Genomic DNA, 23,204 nt, shown 5'->3' with positions numbered 1-23,204 from the left:
CATTGGGTTACTTATTGGTCTCTGTTGGCACTACCGTTCTTACAAATAACCATTCAAAGTCCTACAATATGTCAGGGAAGAATTGAGGAACCATATCAATGCCTTCAGTAAATGCTGTAGCTATCTAATGTTGACTTCCTCCTTCTGTTCACTGCTACCATCTGAGATCTTCAAATTTGGAGTACTTGATTAAAAAGTATAATTCCAGGAAGCTTCCAAAGATTAATGTATGTCCTGAATGTTATATTGGAAACTCTTCATCAGTTTTTTGTTCACTATACAGCTCCTGAAAAAATTAAGAGACCACTCCAAATTTGTATAAAGTATTATCTCTACTTGTATGGCAACCATTCCAGTGTCTGTTGAATTCCAACACAGAGGAAAATGGTCAATAGTTAATAGAATACAATAAAATCCAAATAAAAATCATTAAACTCAAACACAATCATATAAATAATAAAACAAGAGAAAATGATGATGCTGAAGTGGTCTCTCAATTTTTTCCACGGCTGTATGTATTTGCCATTTCTGTATCTTTGCAAGCCATTTCTCTGGCATATTACCAGCACTTGGCACTTCAGGAGAGAAAATCCCACTAATGAGGATACCTTAATCACTTCATTTCTCCCCCTCTCCCTTCCTAGTTTTCCCACTCCCACTCTCCTCCCTCTTTTTCTATAGGAGCCCTCCACTTCACTTTTCCCTTTACCCTTTCTTTTTTCTCTCAAAGTTGATTCTCCCCGTCTCTGTCTACACGTTTTCATCACCTCTTTCTTTATCTCCGTCTCTCTGTGGGGTTGATGAGTGAGTTATCCTGCTGTAATTAATGTGGCAGAGGAGCGGGGATCAAGGAAACACACCCCTGTCTTCCTCCGCATAACAGCAGCGTGTGAAGGCGCCTCCATTAATCAGGCCTCTGTAAATGTATGTTTATGCATGCGTGATAAATGAGAGTCTGACAAAGAGAAAATAACAAAACAGGAAAAAAATGAAGTGGAAGGCGACAAAACCCACTAAATGTATTTGTTTATTAAATTGTGTTTTGTTGTCGTGCTTTTACTTTGATCATTTTTCTCCACCCACCTCTATCTGTCTTTCTCTTTTCACAGTTTGGAAGAACAGAAGTGATAGACAACACCTTAAACCCAGAATTTGTTCGAAAGTACATCTTGGACTACTTTTTTGAGGAGAAGCAAAACCTTCGCTTCGACTTGTGAGTGATTTCCTTTGAAGTCGTATCAGCATTGCATCTCCTCTCCTGCCCTTTGTCTTCATTCACTGTGATATATTTTCCTCTTCCTCTGATCTTTGCTAATTGAGAGCCCTGCAATTATAGTCTAATTAAATGAAGAAGAAATCTTGTATCGCTTGTCCAAGTTTTCATACAAGTATCAAAACCATCCAGGTTTGCAAAAGGCACTGCTAGGGGAAAAGCTGTTTCTTCAAACTGCTGATTATGTTCAATAATCAACATCGCATATATCTTACAGTTCAGAAATCTCCACACCTCTAGCTAGCCACAGTCGTGACTTCAGCTAAAATCAGCATGTTTCGGCCTGAAATGAGAATCATGCTTTAATTTGTCAAAAATAATGACAAGAATTTGTCCCAAAGTTATTTGTAACCTGCACGCTGCGCAAGATCTAAAAGCTTGACAGGCTTTGCTGGGGAGCGAGGTTTTGGAAAAACAATGAATTAACCTCCTAATGGATGGGTTGTGACATATATGCAACTTTCATATTCATCATAGTGCAAATTAAAGTTTGGAGGCAGCAGTTTTTCTGTCTCTCATTACTGATTTCTCAGTACAATTACATCTCTTTCTAGAGCTGTCATTAATCTTTCATATGTAGCGTGTTGGTGGCAAACATGAAGGGTTAACTGCCAGCTCTTTACAGATTGAATGAATACAGAACGCTGGCTCAGCACTTAAGCTTTTTCTAAAATGTACTCCATTCCAAATCAAATAAACCATTTTCTCATAGCTCCTTCAACAGAATGAACCTTTGCACAACCCTGCCTTTATGTTTCTACAGCTATGGCACAACACAATATATAAGTATATGTAATTGGGCCACTCTACAGACTGTCTTTTGATCGTTTATTTCAATTATAGTGAGAATAACTCATAAACATTGTATTATGTGCCGCTTGAATAATCTCCCGGCAAACAGGATGTATCCTTTCATCGGATGTTTAATCTTGGTTCATCACATGTGCTCCATTTCCTTCACTTTCATAGCTTTGTATTCACATGCAAATACGATCAGGTCCACCACTCATCATTATGGAAGAGGAAAAAGGGTCTTGTTGAACCCTTCCCCAATTACTCTGCCCTACATATAGTAACATCTAAAAAGATACTAAGTTCCCATCCTCTTTTTATCTTGGCTCATTCTCAACTTAAGTGTGTGATGTCTAATGTGATGATCTTTTTTGATCTATCATGAGTCCTCCTACCACTCTACACTGCTTTTCAATTTAGCAAATGACATTTTTCTCTTTTATCCTTTTATACTTCTTTCCTCGTGTTAGTTTCATTGAAATCGTACTCATCCCTTCACTCGTGGTTTAAGATACATGCTGTCCTTAAAGCTAAAACTAAACAAAAAAACAAAACATCTGAACAACCAAAATGCAATAAGTGTGGTCAGAGTATTTATTTAGCTCCCAGAAATGACATATCAGCATGGGGTTGTTTTGAATAGAAATGCCCCTACTTACATAGATAAAAATCTGCCTAACTGTTGTATTTAATAATAGTTTTGATGCTTTAATTTTTTTATAGGTATGATGTCGACTCTAAAAGCCCAGACCTGTCCAAACATGTGAGTACCCACAATACAGTATTTCTGCTTTGAACCACAGATACATGGAGGCCAGTCTTGAAATAAATGGCTTTAATGGCTCTAAAAGTGAAGGAAATGAATGTTGGTTGATGGTAATATGGTGTTTAATGGGATTGAAGATTGGCCAAACTCTTTCTATCTGTGGTGTAACGGTACAAATGCTTTTTTTTATTGGGTGTTGCCTGCTGCATGTTTTCTTCTTGATGGAATAAAGCATACCCTCATGTTTGCCTGATCATAGAAATATCCAAATACAAAGGTTTATTTGTGTCTTTATTCAATGTATAAAGCAGGGCTTACCCATGCTTTAGTTGTGGTCAATATGCTAATTATATTTCCATATATCTATGATGGAGTCTTATGTGGTCTTGTTTTTGTATCTGTTCTAGAAGCGCTAGTGCAGCGACAGGCATTGTGTAATTACTTGTTATAGAATCATGTAGAAAAGTTTGGATTATGCAATGCTTTTAAACTTTAGTTTCCAATTTCAGCACAGTATTACGTTTTTAATCATTTCCATTATAACTGAAAAAGATAAATTGTTCTTATCCATATGGCTGGAAACTATGGTGACAAAAAGCATTGACAAAAAATCAAAATAATCCATTTTGATGATTATTTGACGTATTTGGATGACCAGGGTTTGCATTTTTTCATCACTAGCTTTACTTTTGCCTGTGTGCTTATGGATTTAGTCGTGGCACAGCATGTTGTGTTTACACTCACACTTTGCCATCTTGAGCAGGGCTAGGAGTGCTACAGTAGGTATTTGGTATAGTGTTGTTGTCCTGTATATGATGTGCCCTGTTGTTATTGTTGTTGTTATTGTCATTGCTGTTGTTGCTGCTGCTGCCCAACCTTTCTGGAAGCCTGCAGAACTCAACGTAGGTCCCAGCATCTCTCTAACTTCTGACACTGCATGGCTGCTGCCTCACATTTAAGATCCTTTTCTCAGGAGGAAGGATGGCGTCACTAATCAGAACCAAAAGCCAAGCGCCCCCATCTGTAAAGCTCTTAACCATCAGTGCCGTCTCAAAGGAATCCACAGCCGCCACAATATGAAAACAATACTCAGTCATTACCTCTATCAGCAGCTTCTGTAGCATGATTTTGTAACATGATGAAGATGGTTGAGATTTTCCGGGCTCTTTCTTGTAACAGTGAGAGGAATCAGGGGTCCTAACAGACTGAAATGAAACACACTATGGCCTGATGTTGAATTATTTAGTGTGCATCTGTCTGTAAATGCCAAGGTTAAAGAGACTTTGGTTTGTCCCACATCTGTGCTGTGATTAGTTTGAAAAGGACTATGTTGAAACCAAACACACAGTACGTCTTTGGGAGTATGATATATTAATACTGGATGATACTGAGATTGTGTCTGGTTTAACACATCATTATGATTTAAATGGTGTCACTGTGCCCTACAGTGACACCATTTAAATCATTGTCATTGTTCATGGTGCTATGAAACCCTCCATTGTCTCCCATTCGTCCATTGTCCTTCACAATCCATTAAACCAGTGGTTCCCAACAGGTGGGTGGCTGTCTACAAGTGTGGCCATTTTGGTGTGTGTGTGTGTGTGTGTGTGTGTGTGTGTGTGCGTGTGTGCGTGTGTGCGTGTGTGGGGGGGAGGGGGGATTTTACCCTGAAATTAAACTCTGTAATGGCGCTTACCAAGTACAATCTCCCATATCCTATTGACTATAGGCACTCATATCATTACGAATAGCCATTTGAGGTCGGCCTTGTGTCGTAGTGTGTTCACATAGCTTCCCCTCTCAGAGAAAAGTTCCATTTTGGTTATATATAATTTTATACTATATGGTTTTCGTGAGAGGAATAAGCCTGAATTAGAAAACTGCAACCACAATCCTATATTTGCCCTGATGGCCCTTTCTTACTGGAGTTCTCATTCTCTCATTAAACCTTAAGCCCTAGTTTTAAACTATTTGTAATTGTTAGCCCTATCTCCGCACAACATATCATTCTCCTGGATTTGAATGCAAACTACAGGTGGGATGGATACAAATACATCCAATGAAGTCTCTGGCTAGACTTGTTGGGGACCAATGAATCCAACCATTCTTACCATTGATGCCATTTCAACACACTTTTCATTTCACATGTCTTTATACACAAAGAGAGGATTATTTTTATTAAGGTTGACGGCGAGCCATCAAAGGTTGCAGTTTGTAATTCAAATTTTATTTATAAAATTTGTTCCAGACGTGGCCCCACTGCACTTGATGACATACTGTATGTGTTGTTTTGTATTTAACCAAAGATTTTGTACAAAAAACTTCTCTTAGTTTGGTGGTGATTCATTGGTTAAGTGTCTAGACCTGACTTGAGAAAATCTAAAGGAGAATGAATGAGGAAGCTTCTTTGGCAGGATCAAATTCTCTGATATTTTCATTTGCATGAGTTTCAGTGGTAGTAAAACAGTATTTCATTTTTAATCCAACTATACTTTGATTTCTTATCTTTCCACTTCCTTGCTTCTTTCTTTCCTTCCTTCCCTTCAGGACTTTTTGGGTCAGACGTTCTGTACTCTTGGGGAGATTGTTGGATCACCAGCCAGTCGACTGGAGAAATCACTGGGGTGAGTAAGAGCTTTTGGCACATTTCTCACTGCCCAGATATCCCTGACTCCAATTTTGATTGAGTAACACCATACTGTGTGGGGATTTAAGACAGAAGTAAGCTGCTTTGGACACAATGACCATTCTGAGGTATAAGGTTCATAAACTTAACTTCATTTGTACTGAGACCAATCAGTACAAACTGCTAGGACCAATACAGCATTGTGAACAAGTAATAATGCAGCGTTAGGGCCACAGAGAGAGCATTAAGAGGAGGAAAAATGGGAAACAAATTGTTGGTTCAGCAAGACATTGATCAGACAGAGAAGGAGAGGAAGTGAAGAAGAAACAACACATCCTACAAATGTTTTCCTTAGATAATTATTGTCATTAAAGGAAAGGGCAAATTGCAGAACAATTTTACACAAATTACAGCTCACCCCTTCAGCATGTGCGCTCACACATGCTGAGAAAAATGTTGTGTTAATGGAGTGTCCTTTAATCTGTCTTCATACATCTATCATCCATCATCATCATTATCAGTATGATGGGGTATTGTGTTATTCAGGTGAAGCAATTTAAATGTTGCATTCAGTGAGATGTTCTGATTCTCAACTCTGAATATGGCGCTGTGAAGAACATAAGTGGGAAAAATGAACACTACGAGATGTTATTGCCATTAACTAACTAACCAATACTGGTCAACATGTGACTCTTAAACAAAGTAAATAATATTTGCCTTTACGAACAAACCTGTATTCTAAGACGACTTTGGAGAAAAATGGTACAACTGAACTCCAGATTTGATTTATTGTGTTATTACGTGTTTTAAACTTACACAGCAGCTGGAACAGTTGTGTAAGTGTAACGCTACCTTTAAAACCAGGAATAGACAACATGTCGTCTCATGTAACGATATATGATGTAAATATATTGGCCAGCCCTACAACACAAAAATACACACAAACAAACAACCAGACACCCTGCCCAGTGGAGTTTGTTTTCATGTTTATGTCAAAATGAGTGATTTATATTTCAGAAGGCGATGGGAAAGGTTTTAGAGCTTTTGTTTGTTTTTCATGACCAGTCCCCTGCTTCTTCCCTTACCCTCACATACAAATAAAACATGACACTTTAAATTTAATACATCTTTGTCTAAAGTTGAGTGTAGGAGCCTGGGTAGCACTGGAGTGTGTAACGATCTGTCTTTCTGACTGTCACAAGTACACAACTTTAACTTGAGATAATCTAGATCACTTTGCTTTATTTTTTTTTACCTCTGAGCACATACATTTACACACACACACACACACACACACACACACACACACACACACACACACACACACACACACACACACACACACACACACACACACACACACACACACACACACACACACACACACACACACACACACACACACACACACACACACACACACACACACACACACACACACACACACACACACACACACAGAGGGAAAGAGATGTTCATAAAAAAAGGTGGCATCAATGATTGGAGAGAGTTTGTGTTTCTGACTACAATGTGGACACAACCCATAATCAATAGTCTAGATTGTAAAATATCAGTTTTTCCAATACCAAATGTTTCCATCTATGTGTCCCCACGTTGATACATTTTTGCCATTACTTGTTTTCTTGCATATTCTGCTATAATCTTAGTGGGAATGTTGAATTGTATTGTAAGACACAAAATAATTACCACTGACTAGTAATAAATGTGTCAGAATGTGTGGCCTCCACGGCCCTCGTCAGTCTTTGTTTACTGCACTGTATTATTAACAGATTCTCTTTGAGGCTTCTGAAGCACACAGGAAACACACACAAAGGCACACATAGGAACAGAGTCAAATTCATTTGCTGAACATGCCAGAATATATATGTGTGTGTGTGTGTGTGTGTGTGTGTGTGTGTGTGTGTGTGTGTGTGTGTGTGTGTGTGTGTGTGTGTGTGTGTGTGTGTGTGTGTGTGTGTGTCTGTTTGTTTGCTATACAGTTTATCGTTTGTGCATATATTTCTACATGATTATGAAAGCAATGTGTTGTGTGTACATGTGTGCTCCAAGCTGTACCAGTGTTAACTCTCTTCTGGCATAAAGTTATACATAACAAATAATTCAGCCTTTGATCAATTTAGCCAAATCACACAGAATCTTTTGAGACGTAAGACAGCTACTCAGACATCACAAGTTTTTGGATGAGCAAAAAAAAAAACACACACCAATAAAGCGCAACTTGAAGACAACTTCCACCACTTCTTGCCCACTAACAGGTTGGCTGGAGTGTGTTCAAAATGGAAGACACAATACAGATTTATAAACAATATAAATGTGTCAGCATTTCTGAATCTATTGTGTTTGATGTTATCATGTGTTCCTACTTAAATGTCCAGCAGAGCGGTCCGCCTGCGATCTGTAAACAACTGCTGAGCTCATTAATGACTGTCTCCTTGAAAACGTCAGCTTCCTTCTCATACACTCAGCAGGAACGCACTCTCCTGTCATGTTTTCTAGAGGAGTGTAAACAGACTTAGCAAAAACTTTATTGTGTTCAGTAACCGTGTATTTCAGAATGATAATCTTTATAAATGTGTAGCGTAGGTGCAATCATAACCGTCATTGAGTTCACGCAGCGTTAGATTGACCAGTCCTTGTGCAGACCCTTAACTTTGATGAAGTTTAAATGTTTTAGTTTCTATTTTTAACAACTGAAAAACAGAAACGGAACCTTTTATTGTAGCCAATATTTTACCCTTTCCAAGCCAAATAAGCAACAGATGTGATCATTATAATTGTAATGATTGTTCTGATTAGGTGTTCCAATTTAAGGTGTTGGGAATGCTGGCTAAATGGAAGACATAGTGGGTCATGTTAATGAAACTGAGGCCTAAGTAATTTGTTGTGTTTTCTCTGTAACAAGTCAAAATGTCTGCCATGAAAATCATTCTGGTATGTTTTTGAACCCCCAGCACACAAAAACATTGTGCTTACACTGCTGTGCAATGATAATATGATGCAACACATGACTTCTCCACTTCCTAAAATGGTAATGAAGCTAATTCATAAAGTGTGTGTGTATGTGTGTGTGTGTGTGTGTGTGTGTACTTGTGAGAGGGATAAAAAGAAAAAACAGAGTGCTTCCGCCAAACAAGACATTTGTTTCATCTAAACATCAAAGGCCCTCTGCTCTTTTATGATTGCTACACTTCTCTCTTGCCACAGGCTCATATTGTATTAAATAGATTAACAGTCTCTTGTCATTTATATTTACATAGAAGAAAAAAACTATTTAAACTGACAGCAGAGTGACGAAGATAGCTGCCTTTCGTTTGATATTTCTGAAAAAACAACAACTTGTATTTAAAATGAACAGAAGATGCTTTGATAATTCGCGCATCTCACACATACAGTACTTCATGGGTGTGTGAAGAGATGTAATGTTCTATGCAGGATGATTTGTTTCTGTAAAAGTTAAACTAAGCCTGTTAGCTTTTATTTAAACTTTTGTAATGTTAACGCTGAAATATGCCAATCTACTCGACATTTATAAACATAATTAGGCATCACATATTATAATGCAAAGTTGATGTGCGGGTGTGCTATGTAAGTAGGGCATGTGTAGACAATTTTATAGAGATCAAGACTTATAAAGAAACAAGCATAGATGTGGCTTTAAGAACCTGATGCAAAGAGTGTGTAAGCATTTTTCTGCCTTTGTGGAGGCTAAAACTTTCTTTATAGACAGGGTTTTATGTATCTGGCCCTTGGCGTTTCTGATTGTGATGACGAGGCAAAAATAGTTTAAATCGAGGTTTAGAGGGGGAAAAGTTTCTTTTAATTTCTCCCTGTGGAGCCATAACACTTTAAGATGTTGTTGGTGAAATACGGGCCACTAAGCCATGTGTGAGTCTATGTGTGTGAACGTGTGTGTCTTGCATTTAGAGTAAACAGCATCTCACTTTGAGAGGGAAATATGGCCTATTATATTACCATAAGCAGTACGACTTATAATTACTCAAACATCCTACTAGCGTATTCAGCCTGCTGCTGCTGTTCTGTTCGAGTATAACTGCAAACAAAATGATTACACGAGTGAACAATTAATTGGGCAAAGGATCCTTTAGTTTTTGCTGTGTTTGCAGTGAAAAAAACCCAGTGATTGCAGGGAGTAGCTTAGTGCCAGCCAATCACAGGTTTGCTAATAACACAGTGAAGGTCTGAATGCAAACTGTTTACCAGCTTGTCTCCTTCATTTAAATCCATACTTTGTAACAAGAAATAACAAGTAGCAGCACTGGACTACTGTCTAAGTATCAACACATATTTGGTAATTTTCCTATTTGTTCTGTATTTGAAGTTTATCCTCTCACAACAATATTCCAACAGACAGAGTTATATTCGTAATTTATGTCTGACATCGACAGGTCATGGACACAGTAAGATATAGTGCCTTTAGCAAACTTATTATTCAACATCTTTGTTTAGGATCAGTCCGAAAGGTGTTGATTCAATTTTGTTGACAGCATTTCTAGTCGCCTTATTTTTCATGTAGTGCCAGCAGCAGGATATGATTGTTTTCAGGGAAATATCTCGACATCTACAAGATGGATTGCCACAAAACTTTGACTATACATTCATGGTTCCTAGGCATGGTTTCTGTTGAATTGATTACTGTAACAAGACATTCATGTCCCCCTTAGGACATCTTGTTATAATTGTGGTGATCCAATGACTTTTCACATGGCACCATCATCAGTTGGAAAAGTAATTGTATCTATTATTATTATTATGTCCAAAACTAAAAAAATGATGTAAGGGCAGTGGTGGCAAAGTCCATAGGGACTTGGCCTGGGAACTGGAAGGTCACCAGTTGAAGTCCCCGAAGGACCAGGTGCTACCGTGGTGTCCCTGAGCAAGGCACCGTTCCCTACACTGATCCCCGGGCGCTGTGCATAATGGCAGCCCACTGCTCCTAACACTAGGAAGGGTCAAATGCAGAATTTCTGTGGGACAAATAAAGGGATTCTGATTCTGATAATTCAGTCTCATTTACATCTGCTAGTAAATGTTGGTATGCTAACAAGCTGAACTAAAATGATGGATATTTGTATTGGAAATTGTGATCATCAACAGCATGTTAAAAGTTACTCTGAGAGCCTAACATACCAAGGAAAGAGTAGATCAATCTAGATAAGATATATTTATAGATTTTTGAATGTTGACCGGTGACGAGTTAAAATACTCTTTAAATTAGGATTTGGCGTGATGCCAGCATGTTGGATTGATCATTTTACCATAGAGCTGCAACGATAAGTCCATCAACAGGACAGTGACTCGCTACTGTGCACATCAATTCATATTCAATGTTATTTATGAAGCAAAAACATCTGCTAATTTTTCCCATGGCACACTTTGGAGCTATAGAAAAATCTAACACTTGAACACTCAAAACTACGAGACAGACTTTAAAAGCATGCTGCCACGGTTGAACTCTAAGTGTGATATATTTAATTTTCTTTCTTCAATTGCCCAACTGTACTTTGAAGCAAACATCATATACAGTGTTAATATACTGTACGGATAAGAGTTCTTCATCACAAGGCACATTTCAACACATCAATCGAATATCAGCTACAAAATCGCATTAGCAATACAGTACACAAACAATCAAAGAGGAATACAAAAAGATAAAATAAGAAAGACAATATAAAAAGGCCGAAAGCAAATTAAATCACATTTTGGAGGGACATTACAAACCTACTTTAATGCCCTGCCAAGGTGAACTACCAACCTAAAACTAAAAAAAATCAGCCAAGACAAAAACAAATTGAAAACAAATTGCAGATACCTTCGGCGGAGCAATTCAACCAGGGGGAATAATATTCTGCTTTTGATTAATTTCCTTTGTTCAGGGTTGTTTTACTTTGTACACAGACTTCTTCATCAAGGCTCTCCCTGCACCTGCACATTTAACATGTGGGAGCTGACCATAAAACAGCCGAAAATTGTTGACATTTGTTTCACTCTTTTCCTCATGGCATCACTCAAACTCAAAACAATAAGAGACCATGTTGGCTTTTCCCTTGCCTTCAGGCTGCTATCATCTACAGTCAGTCACTGTGCTAGGGTTTCTGGTTTTTCTACATCTTGTTTATGCAACATATTCCACTGTACACTAATTGCTGGCTATGTTTTATTCATGTGGCACCACTGGTTCAAACTATGGATTTTGCATCCCTTATGTTTATGCAGTTTATGAATCCTGCATTGCATATGATAATACCCAGCACATGGCATAGAGACAAAACATTTACAGATATGGACACCGTTTTCTTATGACACTTAGAGAAGAGAGGGAGATGCAAGGAAATTGAATTTGTACTACAAAGAAGGAAATGAGAGAAGAGAAAAGTGAAGTCATGATTAACAACACAGCGAAGACTTCAGAGAGATGTTGAGAGGGGGAGAACGGGAAGGAGGAGGTGTGTTTGAGCATGCTTGGCCTTTTACCGTTTCGAAATTCCCTCAATGTCAGTGTGGATTACTAGAGCATAGTAGCAAAATGGAATTAAATTATTTGTGAATGTGAATAGAGGCATGTATGCAGCGGAGGAATACGCAGTTGGGAATGATGACAGGTCTGAGCCTGACACCAGACTCCCTATCTCCAACAGTTGAGATGAGATATTATTATTTTTAGACTGTATTGGGATTATATCTGTCAGTTGATATAGAGTGATGTGCAATACATAGCTCAGTGTGGCTATCTGTTGCACTTTTCGAGATTTCAAGATGAACAAAAGAGGTACATTTGTTCTCCTTAATTTATTCGGAAATACAAATAATTTACTTATTTGCCCCTAGCAGACATCCTGGAGATTGGTTTCCCTATGCTGCCTCTAAAACATGTGCCAACACCCAGAATGACCTTTAGAGAGCCACATGGATTTGCAGGAACATTGTCCTGGATACTCTTGATTTAGTCAATAGTTTATTGACAAGTTAAACAAGAGATTATCTCAAAAGTTCAGCTCAGGAAAATCAACATGTCTGCATGTCTGGTTCAACTTTTAGATTCTTATTTTACTTTCGTTTTACAGTATGTAGTGAAAGAAAATGCTCTTATACTTCTTAGTGTAGACTCCATTTTGTAAGCACGACTTAGTGCAATCCAAAGCAACAGATCTGACATGAAGTCTAGTTTTATAGTAATGATTTAAGAATACTGTCATAGAGGTTTACATTAAATTATTTGTTTTAGCATTAAGGTTAAAGTTAATCGTCATGTGGCCCTCATATGTAAATGGGAAGACAAAACAATAGCAACAACTTGAGTAAAGATTTCACATTTCATAGAAAGTTAAACATTTTGGGCTATGTAAAGATAGGTGTGATAAAAGGTATGTTGTGTTGGATTGTATTAGATTGTTACAATGTATAAAATTACTAGCCAGTGTCTGTTTCACCGAATTGGATGCAAGTGTAATTTTCAATTGATGTAATAAAATAAGGCATGCCTCCTTTCCCTATAATAGCTGTGCTGCACTGTTATAAATAGGAATCTTTAGTAAGCATTGGACTTTTAGCAGAGATGCATGAGCTCAGGGTTAGAAATTCCACTGTGGCAAAATAAGATGTTTTGAATATTTATGATTATTGTTTTTCAGTTCTCTAAACTTTTCATACCTCACAATCGGCATGAAAAAACACAAGCCTAGAAGTTTGATCTATTTTTAGTTTCACAGCATTTTTCTGCCAAACTTTTCAATCTCATATGCTATCTAAATATTTTCCTCACCTTTTATATCGAGAGGGAAATAGCACCAAATGTATGAAATTGAAAAACACAAACACAAGAAACTATCACATCCTTTGGTGCTAAGATGTGGGCTGATCATAAATGCATAACATGCTGAGCTCCTGGGAATTCACACTGGGAGCGGAGGCAGCAAATATGGCCTTAGGCCATTTTTATGGGAAAACAGCAACACTTTATTATGGGATTTCAAATTGCCCTTTTTTTTACAGGTTAAAGGGGGGATGCATCAGAACCTGACATTTGATATTTCACAGTATGCAATATGCAAAAAGCTTGGGATATTTACACTGAGTTTGCACTTTAAAAAAGGGCATTTTCTCTTTTATATTTTTTATTTTCACAACCCTGATCCCTCATGGATACTTTTAGTCCAGAAATAAATGTTATCATAGCCACAGCCAGGGCTTATCATCTATGCCCTCTTAAAGACCTCATGACACGTGGAAAATAAAGTAATATACATACACACATTGAAAGTACACATACAAAATAGTCACTTGAAGTTGGTTTTAATCATTATGATAGAGAAATTGAGTTTGTACGGCCTTTTAAAAGTGCGATTTTTGCGATCTGCTACCGACCTTCCTATTAGTCAGTCACATGACCTATGACGTACACTCCGGAACGGCTCCTTGGTCAAGACACTATCCCACCTGTCACTCACGACTATCCTGACACCTGTCAACAACATGGATTCTGACAACTCCGATTCATCCTCGGATCCTGACACATTTTTCGAAGTGGCAGAGTCCGACCCAATGCTGGAGGACAATGTGAGGGGCGTTATGCCCTATAGATACGAGCCATACTTGGATGAGTTGGAGCCACAGGGTTCTACGGAAAGTTCGGATGGCGAGGCAGAAGGCGCTGTTGGTGGTGCTGCTGTGGCAGACGGTCGGATGCCTATGGATTTTGGCAGACTACAGCACGTGGAATGGTAACTTCCTTCTTGTTCACTTTTCTGACAATGAACACTCCGTAAGATATTGTACTTTGTAATATCCACCACAACCAGCGTTTGCACCAGCGAGCATGTGTGTGTGCAGTCTGCCTCCTCACCTCCCAGAATTAGCCAAATAGTCACCATTACTAGCCTACAGATCGCAAAGGGCCATTGTTGTTTCCCGGTGCTTGTCATAGTCTTAATCTTTATTTAGTTATGTTATTTTTTTTGAGAGCGATGAAAATACCAATTAGGTCTACTATATTAGTTTGCCCTGCGTCATACTCATACAGTAGCCTATGCTATAACCCAGTAGTAGCCTATGCTATAACCTAGCTCCTGACCAGTGGCCATCCTTCCGCGATTAGGCTAGTTCTACGTCGGCTTTTCACGCGAATCAACCCATGACATTGACACTTTGTAAAGTTCTGTGACAATTGTAAGATTGTTTCAAGCCCCTTGCCTTTATCTGTTATATTTTAGGTGTTCTTGTGGGAGATGTGAGCCAATGCCACTGGTAGTGGAGTCGGTGTGCTGCCGCGAACAGTCAAGAGTGTGCGAGAGGAGAGAGGAGGAGGGAGCAGACACCCGCTGCATCACAGAACATTCTGGCTTTGAGCCAGTTTGTCTGAATCTGCATGTTCTGCGCACCGCACATTTCCACTATCGGCAAGAATACGGGGATGTAGAGGGAAACGAGTGAGTATACAATCCTATTGTAAAATCATTTGTATGGACTAGTAGGAATTGTATGATTTGATATCACCAATGACGTAAATGTATGCGTAAAACGAACTGTCATGTAGGTTACAGTAGGCCTAGGCCTACATCTAAAACACCTGTGTTTTTCTTCTGATTTTCTTTCAACTTTTAGGTGGAAGAGGTACACTGGATACAGACAGTTTGTGCGATGGTGCTACGAGTACCTGGGAAGACATGTCAGGGTCCCCATACCTTCCTGTGTGGTGTGGTGTATCCGGAGAACTTTTCCCTCCATTGATTACAGGGGGTTCCAGGACACCAACAGCCCGTGATGATACATGTATGCTGTTAACTTGTTAATTTTGTTTTTTTAGTTTAAATACATGAGTTTGTAAATACATGAAAATGAATGTCAATACATGATACCTCTGGCTTCACATGAATGTGTCTTCATTTTTACAACTTACAACAGCTTACAACAAATAGGCCTAGCAAATCAATTTACACCTTCACCATGGAAGGGTAGCTGATATTTTTGATCATACGGTGTCTAAGATGTGCTGTACTTCAGGGACAATGCAATACAAGCCCACATGGATAAGGGGGAAAACTGTAGCAACACAGACATACTACACACCCTGTAATGACACTTTTCAGAACACCAAGGTGAGGATGGAGCAGGAGGTTCCCAACACAGTAAATCAAAGCACTCACGGCAAAGATGAAATTAAGTTTGTGTTTATTCCATTCAGTCCGGTTCTCATGTGTACATTTAGGTGTTATTTGTAATGCTAAAGCGGGTCATATGTGCATTGACTGCTGCCCTCTTATCCGGCTTTTCGAATGATGCATTGAGTGGCTCTGTAACAGGGGACGGGTCTGGGATGTCAAAGTCATCACCGTTGTAGTCCTCACCTCGACACATGGCCTCCACCATCCGCATCAGCTCTTCAGCATAGCCTGTTGCAGAGGAATATGGGACAAGGTTCAAATTAATCCAACCATAGATATGACACACGACTATGTACATCTCAAAATACAAATCATATCTGCAATCAACTTTCTATTATGCTTACCAAAAGATGGCTCCTGTAAGACTTTCCTCACAATGTAGCCGCCCTTCTTATACTTTGGATACCGCAGGTTGAACATCATCTCGCCATCGTGTCTGCTCCGCTGCTCCCTGTTGGCATTCTCGTTGAAATGCAAAGCAGCCAGGATCCCTCTAAGAACAGAACACAAACAGAATAATCAGGAACAAGATGACCATTCTTAACAGCGAAACATAAACAAGTCAACCCAAAAGAGCCCATGTTACCCCTCTATTTATCAGGTTGCACTGCCTAACAGTGGCTGCCCAAACCAGGCACAAGGCCCTGACCCTTGCCTACAAAACCACTTCAGGACATGTACATTTCCTGTGCACTGCAAATGTTGCAAGCTGTGATTTTGTCCTCGATTGTAAGTCGCTCTGGATAAAAGCGTCTGGCAAGTGTAATGTAATAGAATGTAATAATGTCCTAAAAGAATGTTTCACGGAATATTTCTTTGATTACCTGCTCTCCATCCCTTTGTATGAAAAGTGGCACATCTTTGGCGCAAAGTGGGTAATCACGCTATGGAATGCTTCGAGGTAGGATGTCTGGTGTGACGGGGACAGGCGTTGTATATCTGCACACAGCCTCTTGTTCCGGATGATCTTCTCCACTTCAATAGACACCTTCGTATCTGAAGAACATTGTACAAAATACATGTAAATTATGCAACATGATGCAACATGATACTGTGATCACAATCTCTGTAAAATAAACATTAGGAGTATACTAACGACAACTCAGCCACGGTTTACGCTGTTCCCTGCCTTCCAGGACTCCGTGCGCACAAGAAGAGAACAGTCCCTCGAACCCGGTGTGCCTGTTGTGGATGTGATCGATGACTGATGTCCATTTGTCCACCACAAGTTGTCCACTGCCAGGAGGCGTCGAGACCACGGACCAGTACAGATGGTTTATAATACTTCCCACCCAGGGTTTGAGGTCCTGGCAACCTCTAGTTTGTCCAAGGCTCTGCAGCTTCTTCTTGACACCTGAGTAAACATGTGTAGATGAATAAATAAATAGAAATCTAATGTACTGCTTGAAGGTCTTGACTCCAAGGGCATAACTAAAACCCTTTTTAGATACATGAACAGCCTGTAATAGCCTGAAATAGGCCCTGTCCTCCACACACACAAGGATTTCACACATAAAATTTGTCCAAACCCAAAAAATCATATCTTTCAAAAAGGAATGTCAAGGTAGTGCTTCAAGTCTCTCTTAAAAATTACATTAAACAGGTTTAAACATGTTGCACTTACTCTTGGCTACATGCCATATGTCAAACTGGTGCGTGATGTCTGGATGGTCCTCTCTAATCATCATGTTGATGCCTATGTGTCTGTCTGTCACGAGAGTTCCGACATCCACAAAGCCCTGGACTTTCTCAAGGGATCGCTGCAGTCCCACTTTCTCCATGTGGTAGGACCCTCCAACCTCATTGCTCTAAAACATAAAAAGCAGGAGATTTTGATGAGCATAACATTGACTAGTATAAAATTGTCCTTACTACGACAGAAGAGTGTGTTTTCTATACTGGGCAGGACTCACATAGAGGCATAATACATCTGAAATGTACCTGTACAAGTTGTACGTCAATAACAGCTGTTTTCCGGAGCTCCATTGTTGAGTAGGTGCCGTACTTAGCGCAATGCCCTGGGGTGTCGGCACGCCCGTCACCACCACACACGATGGGTTCCCCTTCTGCCTGTAGCAGACAGAGCATGGCAAACTGCTGCTCGCCCCAAACTCGCTTCACAGCTTTGAAAAGCACCTGGTCCTGATGTCTGAAGAACGATCTTTCCGACATCACAGCAACGCCCAATCTGGATAGGACACGCAGCACCTTGGTGACAGTGGCCCCACTGAAGAGAATGGCAGCGGACAACAACACATTCCCAGCTGCTGTTCTGCCGAAGAAAGGTTGACTGTTCCATAGTCCTTGGTTCCCACATCCCCCGCACTGGATGGTGACCTGCAACTGTGTTCCTACTTCTTTACACTGCCAGGACAGTGACCTGCTCCCACAAAGTCCACAGCTGCACCATGTTGACAACAGCGTCACCAGGCATTCCCAGAACACAAGAAAAACGCTACCTGCTGGCGCCTCAGGTGGCGGCACTGGTGGAGTATTGTGTTCAGGACTCTCTTCAGCTGAATCATCAGAGGACGGCAGCTTGTAGTCGGGATCATCTGTCGACATGTTGTCATCTGAGTCAGAGCCACAAGAGGTTGAGTTGTCGGTGTTGTGAAAGCAAAAGCAGTCATCCTCAGTCTGAGTCCCAACAGTGACCATTGATGTAGTAGCCTGCACACCTGGGGAAAAAACAATGTTTAGTATATAGAAATCAGTGTCAGCTTGAAGGAAATCTTCATTCAATACACACAACTTTTTGTGAAGCTTGCTCGCACTAGTAAATTTGTAGATTGTAAAATAGTCTTTTCCTAAGACAGATAGTTTTTCCAACATTCTTGTGTAGATGTGAAAATAGATGTTTGACATAGAAAAGGATTGTCATTAGTGATGTATCTATCTACACAAGATGCAATGCTGAAAAGACCCGTTTCCCCGGACATCTGTTTGGCTAAAATACGTACATAAATGATAAAATACCTTTAGTCCGTCCCCTTCCTTTGAACTGCATAGCCACCGTCCTTGTTGGTGGCCTCAGACACACTTGAACGGAAAAGTCACTGTGCTGATCTTCTGTTGAATTCACCTGAATAAATAAGTAAGTAAATAAATAAATGTGTGTATACATATGTGTGTGTGTGTAAAAGTTAAAAAAAAAACTAAAAAATAGAGTTTCCTTCCAACACAGGTAACCTAGTAAAAAGTAGACCAGTGTATTTGTCTTACAATCAGCTGATTCTGCACTGGTTGAATTGAGTTTGTGGTGGGTCCTTGTTAGGTTTTTAGTGTTTTTCAGTAATGACAGTCCATCTATCTAGTTAGGTACAATGGAGTAAATGGTGTAACGGTTATGTTATATGTGCTACTGTTGTAATTACACCACAAAAGTACTTTTACTTTTAACACCTCTGGAGATGGTGAGGGTGAAGGTCTGAGAGAGGGGGCACTGGCACTTGATATACTGTAATGCTGTGTGTAGTTAGTCAAATAAAATCTTTAGTCAGTAACTTAGTTGACCTGAACGCTTTCCGAAAACTTACATCAGTAGATGGGTCCCCGTCAGGAAAGTCATCGCTTTCCTCTTCAGCAACATACTCAGACTGGCATTCCTGTAGTACCTGAAACATAAATAAATAAATCACAAGATTTAGCGTGAGTTGGAGGGGGAAAAAAACGCTACCGCAAACCTAAAACAAACACTTGAGACTTGACTTTTTGCTAACACTCTGAGGTGAACTTAGCTGAATAGCTAAAGCACTTAGCACTAGTAGCCAGCTGAGCTGAAGTGTTCAGAGCTAGCGCCAACTTCAACTATGAAGAACCACCGCAAGCTGTTTACACAGTGCCAAACACTCATTCCTTTGCATTTCATTTCCCTTCCATTATTAAAATATAGTCCAAAATAAGAAGGTACGTACCTCCAATCTCTGCCTTTTCTCCAGAGCATGAGACCTCCGGCTCTTGACGTCGCCGTTCGCCCCCGGGGCTAACCTCGAGCTTGTCCCTCGATGAAATATACGCGGAACCGAATTGGGCAGCAAAACCTTCTTCAGACGAACATCAATACCAAGCTGCTCCTTCAGAGCGGGGATCGAGTCGTAGCACTCCTCTTCAAAATGCGCTGAGCAAAGTACAGACGACGAGCTTGGCTTCCATACTGTTCCTTTCGGACCAGCTCTTGTCCTACAAACTTGTTGCGTCCAGAGTTCACACAAAGCAGGGTCTTTCGGAAACCGATGAAGGGTAAAACCGTTCTCCCTGGTGTTTGAACAATACGCTGCAACACACCGCTCAGGCATGTTCTCAACAAAAATATTAAGAACAAAACTTTAAAGATGCTAAAACTGCGAGTACGACTTACTGTGACTAGAAATGATCAAGGTCAAGGGTGGCAGCAGGTGCAATCAGGTCTAAAAGCGTTCCGGAGCATACGTCATCTTTATGTTGGAACGTTGTCAAGACACTGGCCTGTGGATTTCAGTGGCTTGCGTACAAATTTCGAAAATAACAGAGAACCGGGCATATTTATCACAATTATGTATTTCAAATCGAAAATAAAAGTTATTTTAGACTAAATAAAAAAAGGTAGTCTCTAGGTGTCATGAGGTCTTTAAATTCTCTCAGATCTAATTTTAACTTATGCTCAAGATCCATTTACACCAGCCAGAATAATGGATTCATCTGGCTTTCTACCCAGTTTACCACAATTGATTTATGCGTTCTTACAGGGCACATTGCAAGTGCAAGATTCAGCTCAGACCCACATTACAGCAATAACTGTGATTTCCTGACATTTCTATTAATCCTATTTCTTTCTGTGGATATAATGCGTGTGTCAGCAAAACAAAACTTGATTTTTCATTCATTTGCAGTAATACACAATGACACCTGATGCGAGTCAACCTGCTGAATCATAATCCTCCAAAACTATTGCTGAGCTAATGTGCCTTGCTTGAGAGCAGCTCAGTAACAGCTATTGGAGATTTGTATTAGTTTTATTTTTCCAGACTTTTCCAGCAGGTTTTTAAAATTGAACGATTGGATTCTCTCTGCAGGCCAGGTGTTTCTGTCTGCCTGCGTCTCTTTCTTTATACCCATCTTTTTCCATTTTATGCTTCTCATCTCTACTCTCTCTATTCCCCCCTCACCTCACCTGTCATAAAACCACACATCTCCTTCTGTTGGTATAGCTACCAGCTATTTCTAACCCACTTTCTGTGTGCCATGCTCCACTGTGCCTCATCATTACCTCGGCTTACTATCGGCTATGCAGATACACACGAACTCAAGCCCTGAAACAAAATGTCTGCTGTAACAGCTCCAGGTGGCACATACTCTTGGTGACAATTTTGTGTGATAAGGCTTCAAGTACTTTTGGCTCCTGAAAAAAGTGACATTTTGTTCCATTTGAGATTCCATTTCTCCGTTTTAGTTTTGGAGACTGGACACTCAATTGTAGGTTGTTCGCTGCCAGTGTGCTGGGATTATTTTGCTTGTAACAGGTGCAGGTTCAACACCAAATAGCTGGGTCATGCTTGTTATATGCCTTTAGACTATTGCTACCTATGACTGGGCCTTATATCTGTCATAATGGAGACATGTATTCTACTTACTCACTAAGTTAAAATGGATTGAACCACTCAAACAAGTTCCTATATTAGTTCTTACAAAAATGAACACCAGCTTACATCTTGGTGCATCTGTGTAGCAAACTGAACTGACTTTATATGAATAGAAGATTAAGAAGTAAAAAGGAAAATGGTCAATGTATCTGACCTGCCACTTAAAAGGCTAAAGATGTTAATATTAGACAAAACATTTGACAAAACCCAAAAATCCTGCCAATTTAAAAGCATAATTACTAGCAATACACGTTTCTCCATGTATGCTTATACATAACACAGTCAAAGCTACACTATCAAAAGATTATTATTGACATTAAATGTATACATTGGCCCTTCAAACTGTAGTATTTGAAAGTAATGTTAGAGCTTGTGATGATGCAGTGACTACAGGTGATCCACATATGACTAACGTCTGCACTAGCTTTAAAATGCCTTAGCTAGTTTTCAAGTTTGAATGGTGCAACTTTGTTAAGGTAAATCCCTTTTCTGAAACATGCTAGTAGTCACTAAGAACTTTCTCCTCCAACAGTTGAATAATTATTGCTTTGGGGAGAAGACGAAGTCATAAGTCATCGCTGAGTTAGCTCGCTACATTCTTTAAAGTAGTGTCCGAAATGGTCTAAAAAATTAGCACGAAAGGCAGTGAGTATTGAGCTGTACATTTTAGTGTAAGTCGCCTGATATTAATATACTTTCAATTTTCTTTAGACAATTATGAGCACTTATATAGGGAAAACTACAAAAGTCACAGAGAATACTGCTCATCATTTACAAAGAGATATTCTAATATTAACAACATGCCCTAAGAAAGGCCAATCCAGCAGGATTTGTACGTGCAACCCAGTCAAGGGTTAATGAATATGCCCACACCTTGCAGACGTACTGGACAGCATATAAAAAGGACAAAAGAAAGAGGAAGATTAAAAAATCAAATCAAAGCAGGAACACAAGATGATGAACAACTGTGAGCACGAGTATGTGGACACGCCCGCACGCACGCCCGCACGCACGCCCGCCCGCACGCTCACACACACACACACACACACACACACACACACGCTTTCCTCCTCTGGCATGATGTGCTAATGGAGGTCTGGAACAGTGGACTGATAAAGCTGTCACACCGCCTCCCTCTCTGCTTCTTTCTTTCTCTAACATTGAGTGATAAATCAAGTCTCTCCAATGGCATCACATTTACAAAGCGACTTCTGTCTGCTAGAAAATGCACACAACACACACTCATCACAGACAAATACATTAGATCTGCAAGCCTCTGCTCTGTGGCTATTCATAGCTTCTAAGCAAAATCCCATCACAAGTCCGTCTCTTGTTTTATTCTGTCATGTATCTTTCAATCTCTCACCCTTCACATCTGACACGCGCACAAACACTAGATTAGACTTTATTCCACTAGATCCAGCAGCAGTGATTTGCTTGTTCTCTAGGGAAGACTTCATTGGTGGCCTTGGTGACTGGGTCGCTGCTACAGGAGTAGTGTCAGTTTGGGGAATAACTGCACTGTACAGGAGCAGGTTCCCTTGTAGACAAAGATCATAGAGTAAATATGAGGCAGAAGACTTATTTCCTTCGGGGGGATTTCAGTGGTCAGAAAAGACTAATGGCCAAGAGTGTAATTACTACTAGAGGGCTCCTTTTGCACATGAGTACCTAACCTCTTTCTCTCCTCGCGGGTTCTGTCTCTTTTTAAAGGTCTCAGATGATGGGAATCTGGTGGCTCTTTTCTACGGCTGCAGCTGCCTCTCAGTCTTCTGGGAGGTGTTAATAGAATACGGCTTCAGCAGATATTGGATGAAAGGTTAAGAAGCTACAGCTAGGACTTTGCAAATCGGGTCAAATTTGGTAGCAAGTCACTAGGATATCTTCTGGTTAAGAGTATCAGATGTGTCTGTTTAGGTAAAGATAAACT

The 23,204-nt window shown here is 39.9% G+C and overlaps 3 protein-coding genes across 4 annotated transcripts in view; 2 read left to right on the top strand and 1 right to left on the bottom strand.

The window, feature by feature from the left end:
* cpne5b (copine Vb) overlaps positions 1–23,204 on the top strand; it is a 106,315-nt gene that overhangs the window by 29,611 nt on the left and 53,500 nt on the right. The window contains exons 4-7 of one of the 2 annotated variants that reach the window (XM_063912065.1): positions 1,110–1,213; positions 2,789–2,828; positions 3,719–3,733; positions 5,379–5,455. In XM_063912065.1, the coding sequence (XP_063768135.1) occupies positions 1,110–1,213; positions 2,789–2,828; positions 3,719–3,733; positions 5,379–5,455 (236 nt within the window). The remainder of the gene's footprint in view (positions 1–1,109; positions 1,214–2,788; positions 2,829–3,718; positions 3,734–5,378; positions 5,456–23,204) is intronic. The other variant, XM_063912066.1, reaches the window with a different exon arrangement.
* Positions 13,689–15,885, top strand: LOC134883610 (uncharacterized). Its single transcript, XM_063912067.1, has 3 exons — positions 13,689–14,216; positions 14,706–14,921; positions 15,097–15,885. The coding sequence occupies exons 1-3, from the start codon at positions 13,969–13,971 to the stop codon at positions 15,254–15,256; spliced, it is 624 nt and encodes a 207-aa protein (XP_063768137.1). The 5' UTR covers positions 13,689–13,968; the 3' UTR covers positions 15,257–15,885.
* Positions 15,647–20,263, bottom strand: LOC134883608 (uncharacterized). The gene is made up of 9 exons (XM_063912064.1): positions 19,571–20,263; positions 19,193–19,270; positions 18,633–18,738; positions 17,598–18,334; positions 17,281–17,464; positions 16,753–17,010; positions 16,481–16,652; positions 16,001–16,149; positions 15,647–15,884 (listed from the first exon to the last, which is right to left on the bottom strand). The coding sequence occupies exons 1-9, from the start codon at positions 19,949–19,951 to the stop codon at positions 15,697–15,699; spliced, it is 2,253 nt and encodes a 750-aa protein (XP_063768134.1). The 5' UTR covers positions 19,952–20,263; the 3' UTR covers positions 15,647–15,696.

This window comes from Eleginops maclovinus, chromosome 20, assembly GCF_036324505.1.
Source record: "Eleginops maclovinus isolate JMC-PN-2008 ecotype Puerto Natales chromosome 20, JC_Emac_rtc_rv5, whole genome shotgun sequence".
In the NCBI taxonomy this organism is placed as follows: Eukaryota; Metazoa; Chordata; class Actinopteri; order Perciformes; family Eleginopidae; genus Eleginops; species Eleginops maclovinus.
The sequence above is the reverse complement of the archived record's forward strand: the minus strand, read 5'-3'. Positions and strand labels throughout refer to the sequence as shown.

What these genes read in the sequence shown, in the direction of transcription:
- LOC134883610 (XM_063912067.1), top strand. Translation starts at nt 13,969, where the DNA reads ATGGATTCTGACAACTCCGATTCATCCTCGGATCCTGACACATTTTTC. An exon ending in AGACTACAGCACGTGGAATG is followed by an intron (nt 14,217 to 14,705) that starts GTAACTTCCTTC and finishes GTTATATTTTAG; the next exon opens with GTGTTCTTGTGGGAGATGTG. An exon ending in GGGGATGTAGAGGGAAACGA is followed by an intron (nt 14,922 to 15,096) that starts GTGAGTATACAA and finishes TTCAACTTTTAG; the next exon opens with GTGGAAGAGGTACACTGGAT.
- LOC134883608 (XM_063912064.1), bottom strand. Translation starts at nt 19,951, where the DNA reads ATGCCTGAGCGGTGTGTTGCAGCGTATTGTTCAAACACCAGGGAGAAC. An exon ending in AGAAAAGGCAGAGATTGGAG is followed by an intron (nt 19,271 to 19,570) that starts GTACGTACCTTC and finishes TTTATGTTTCAG; the next exon opens with GTACTACAGGAATGCCAGTC. An exon ending in AGGAAGGGGACGGACTAAAG is followed by an intron (nt 18,335 to 18,632) that starts GTATTTTATCAT and finishes TTTTTTCCCCAG; the next exon opens with GTGTGCAGGCTACTACATCA.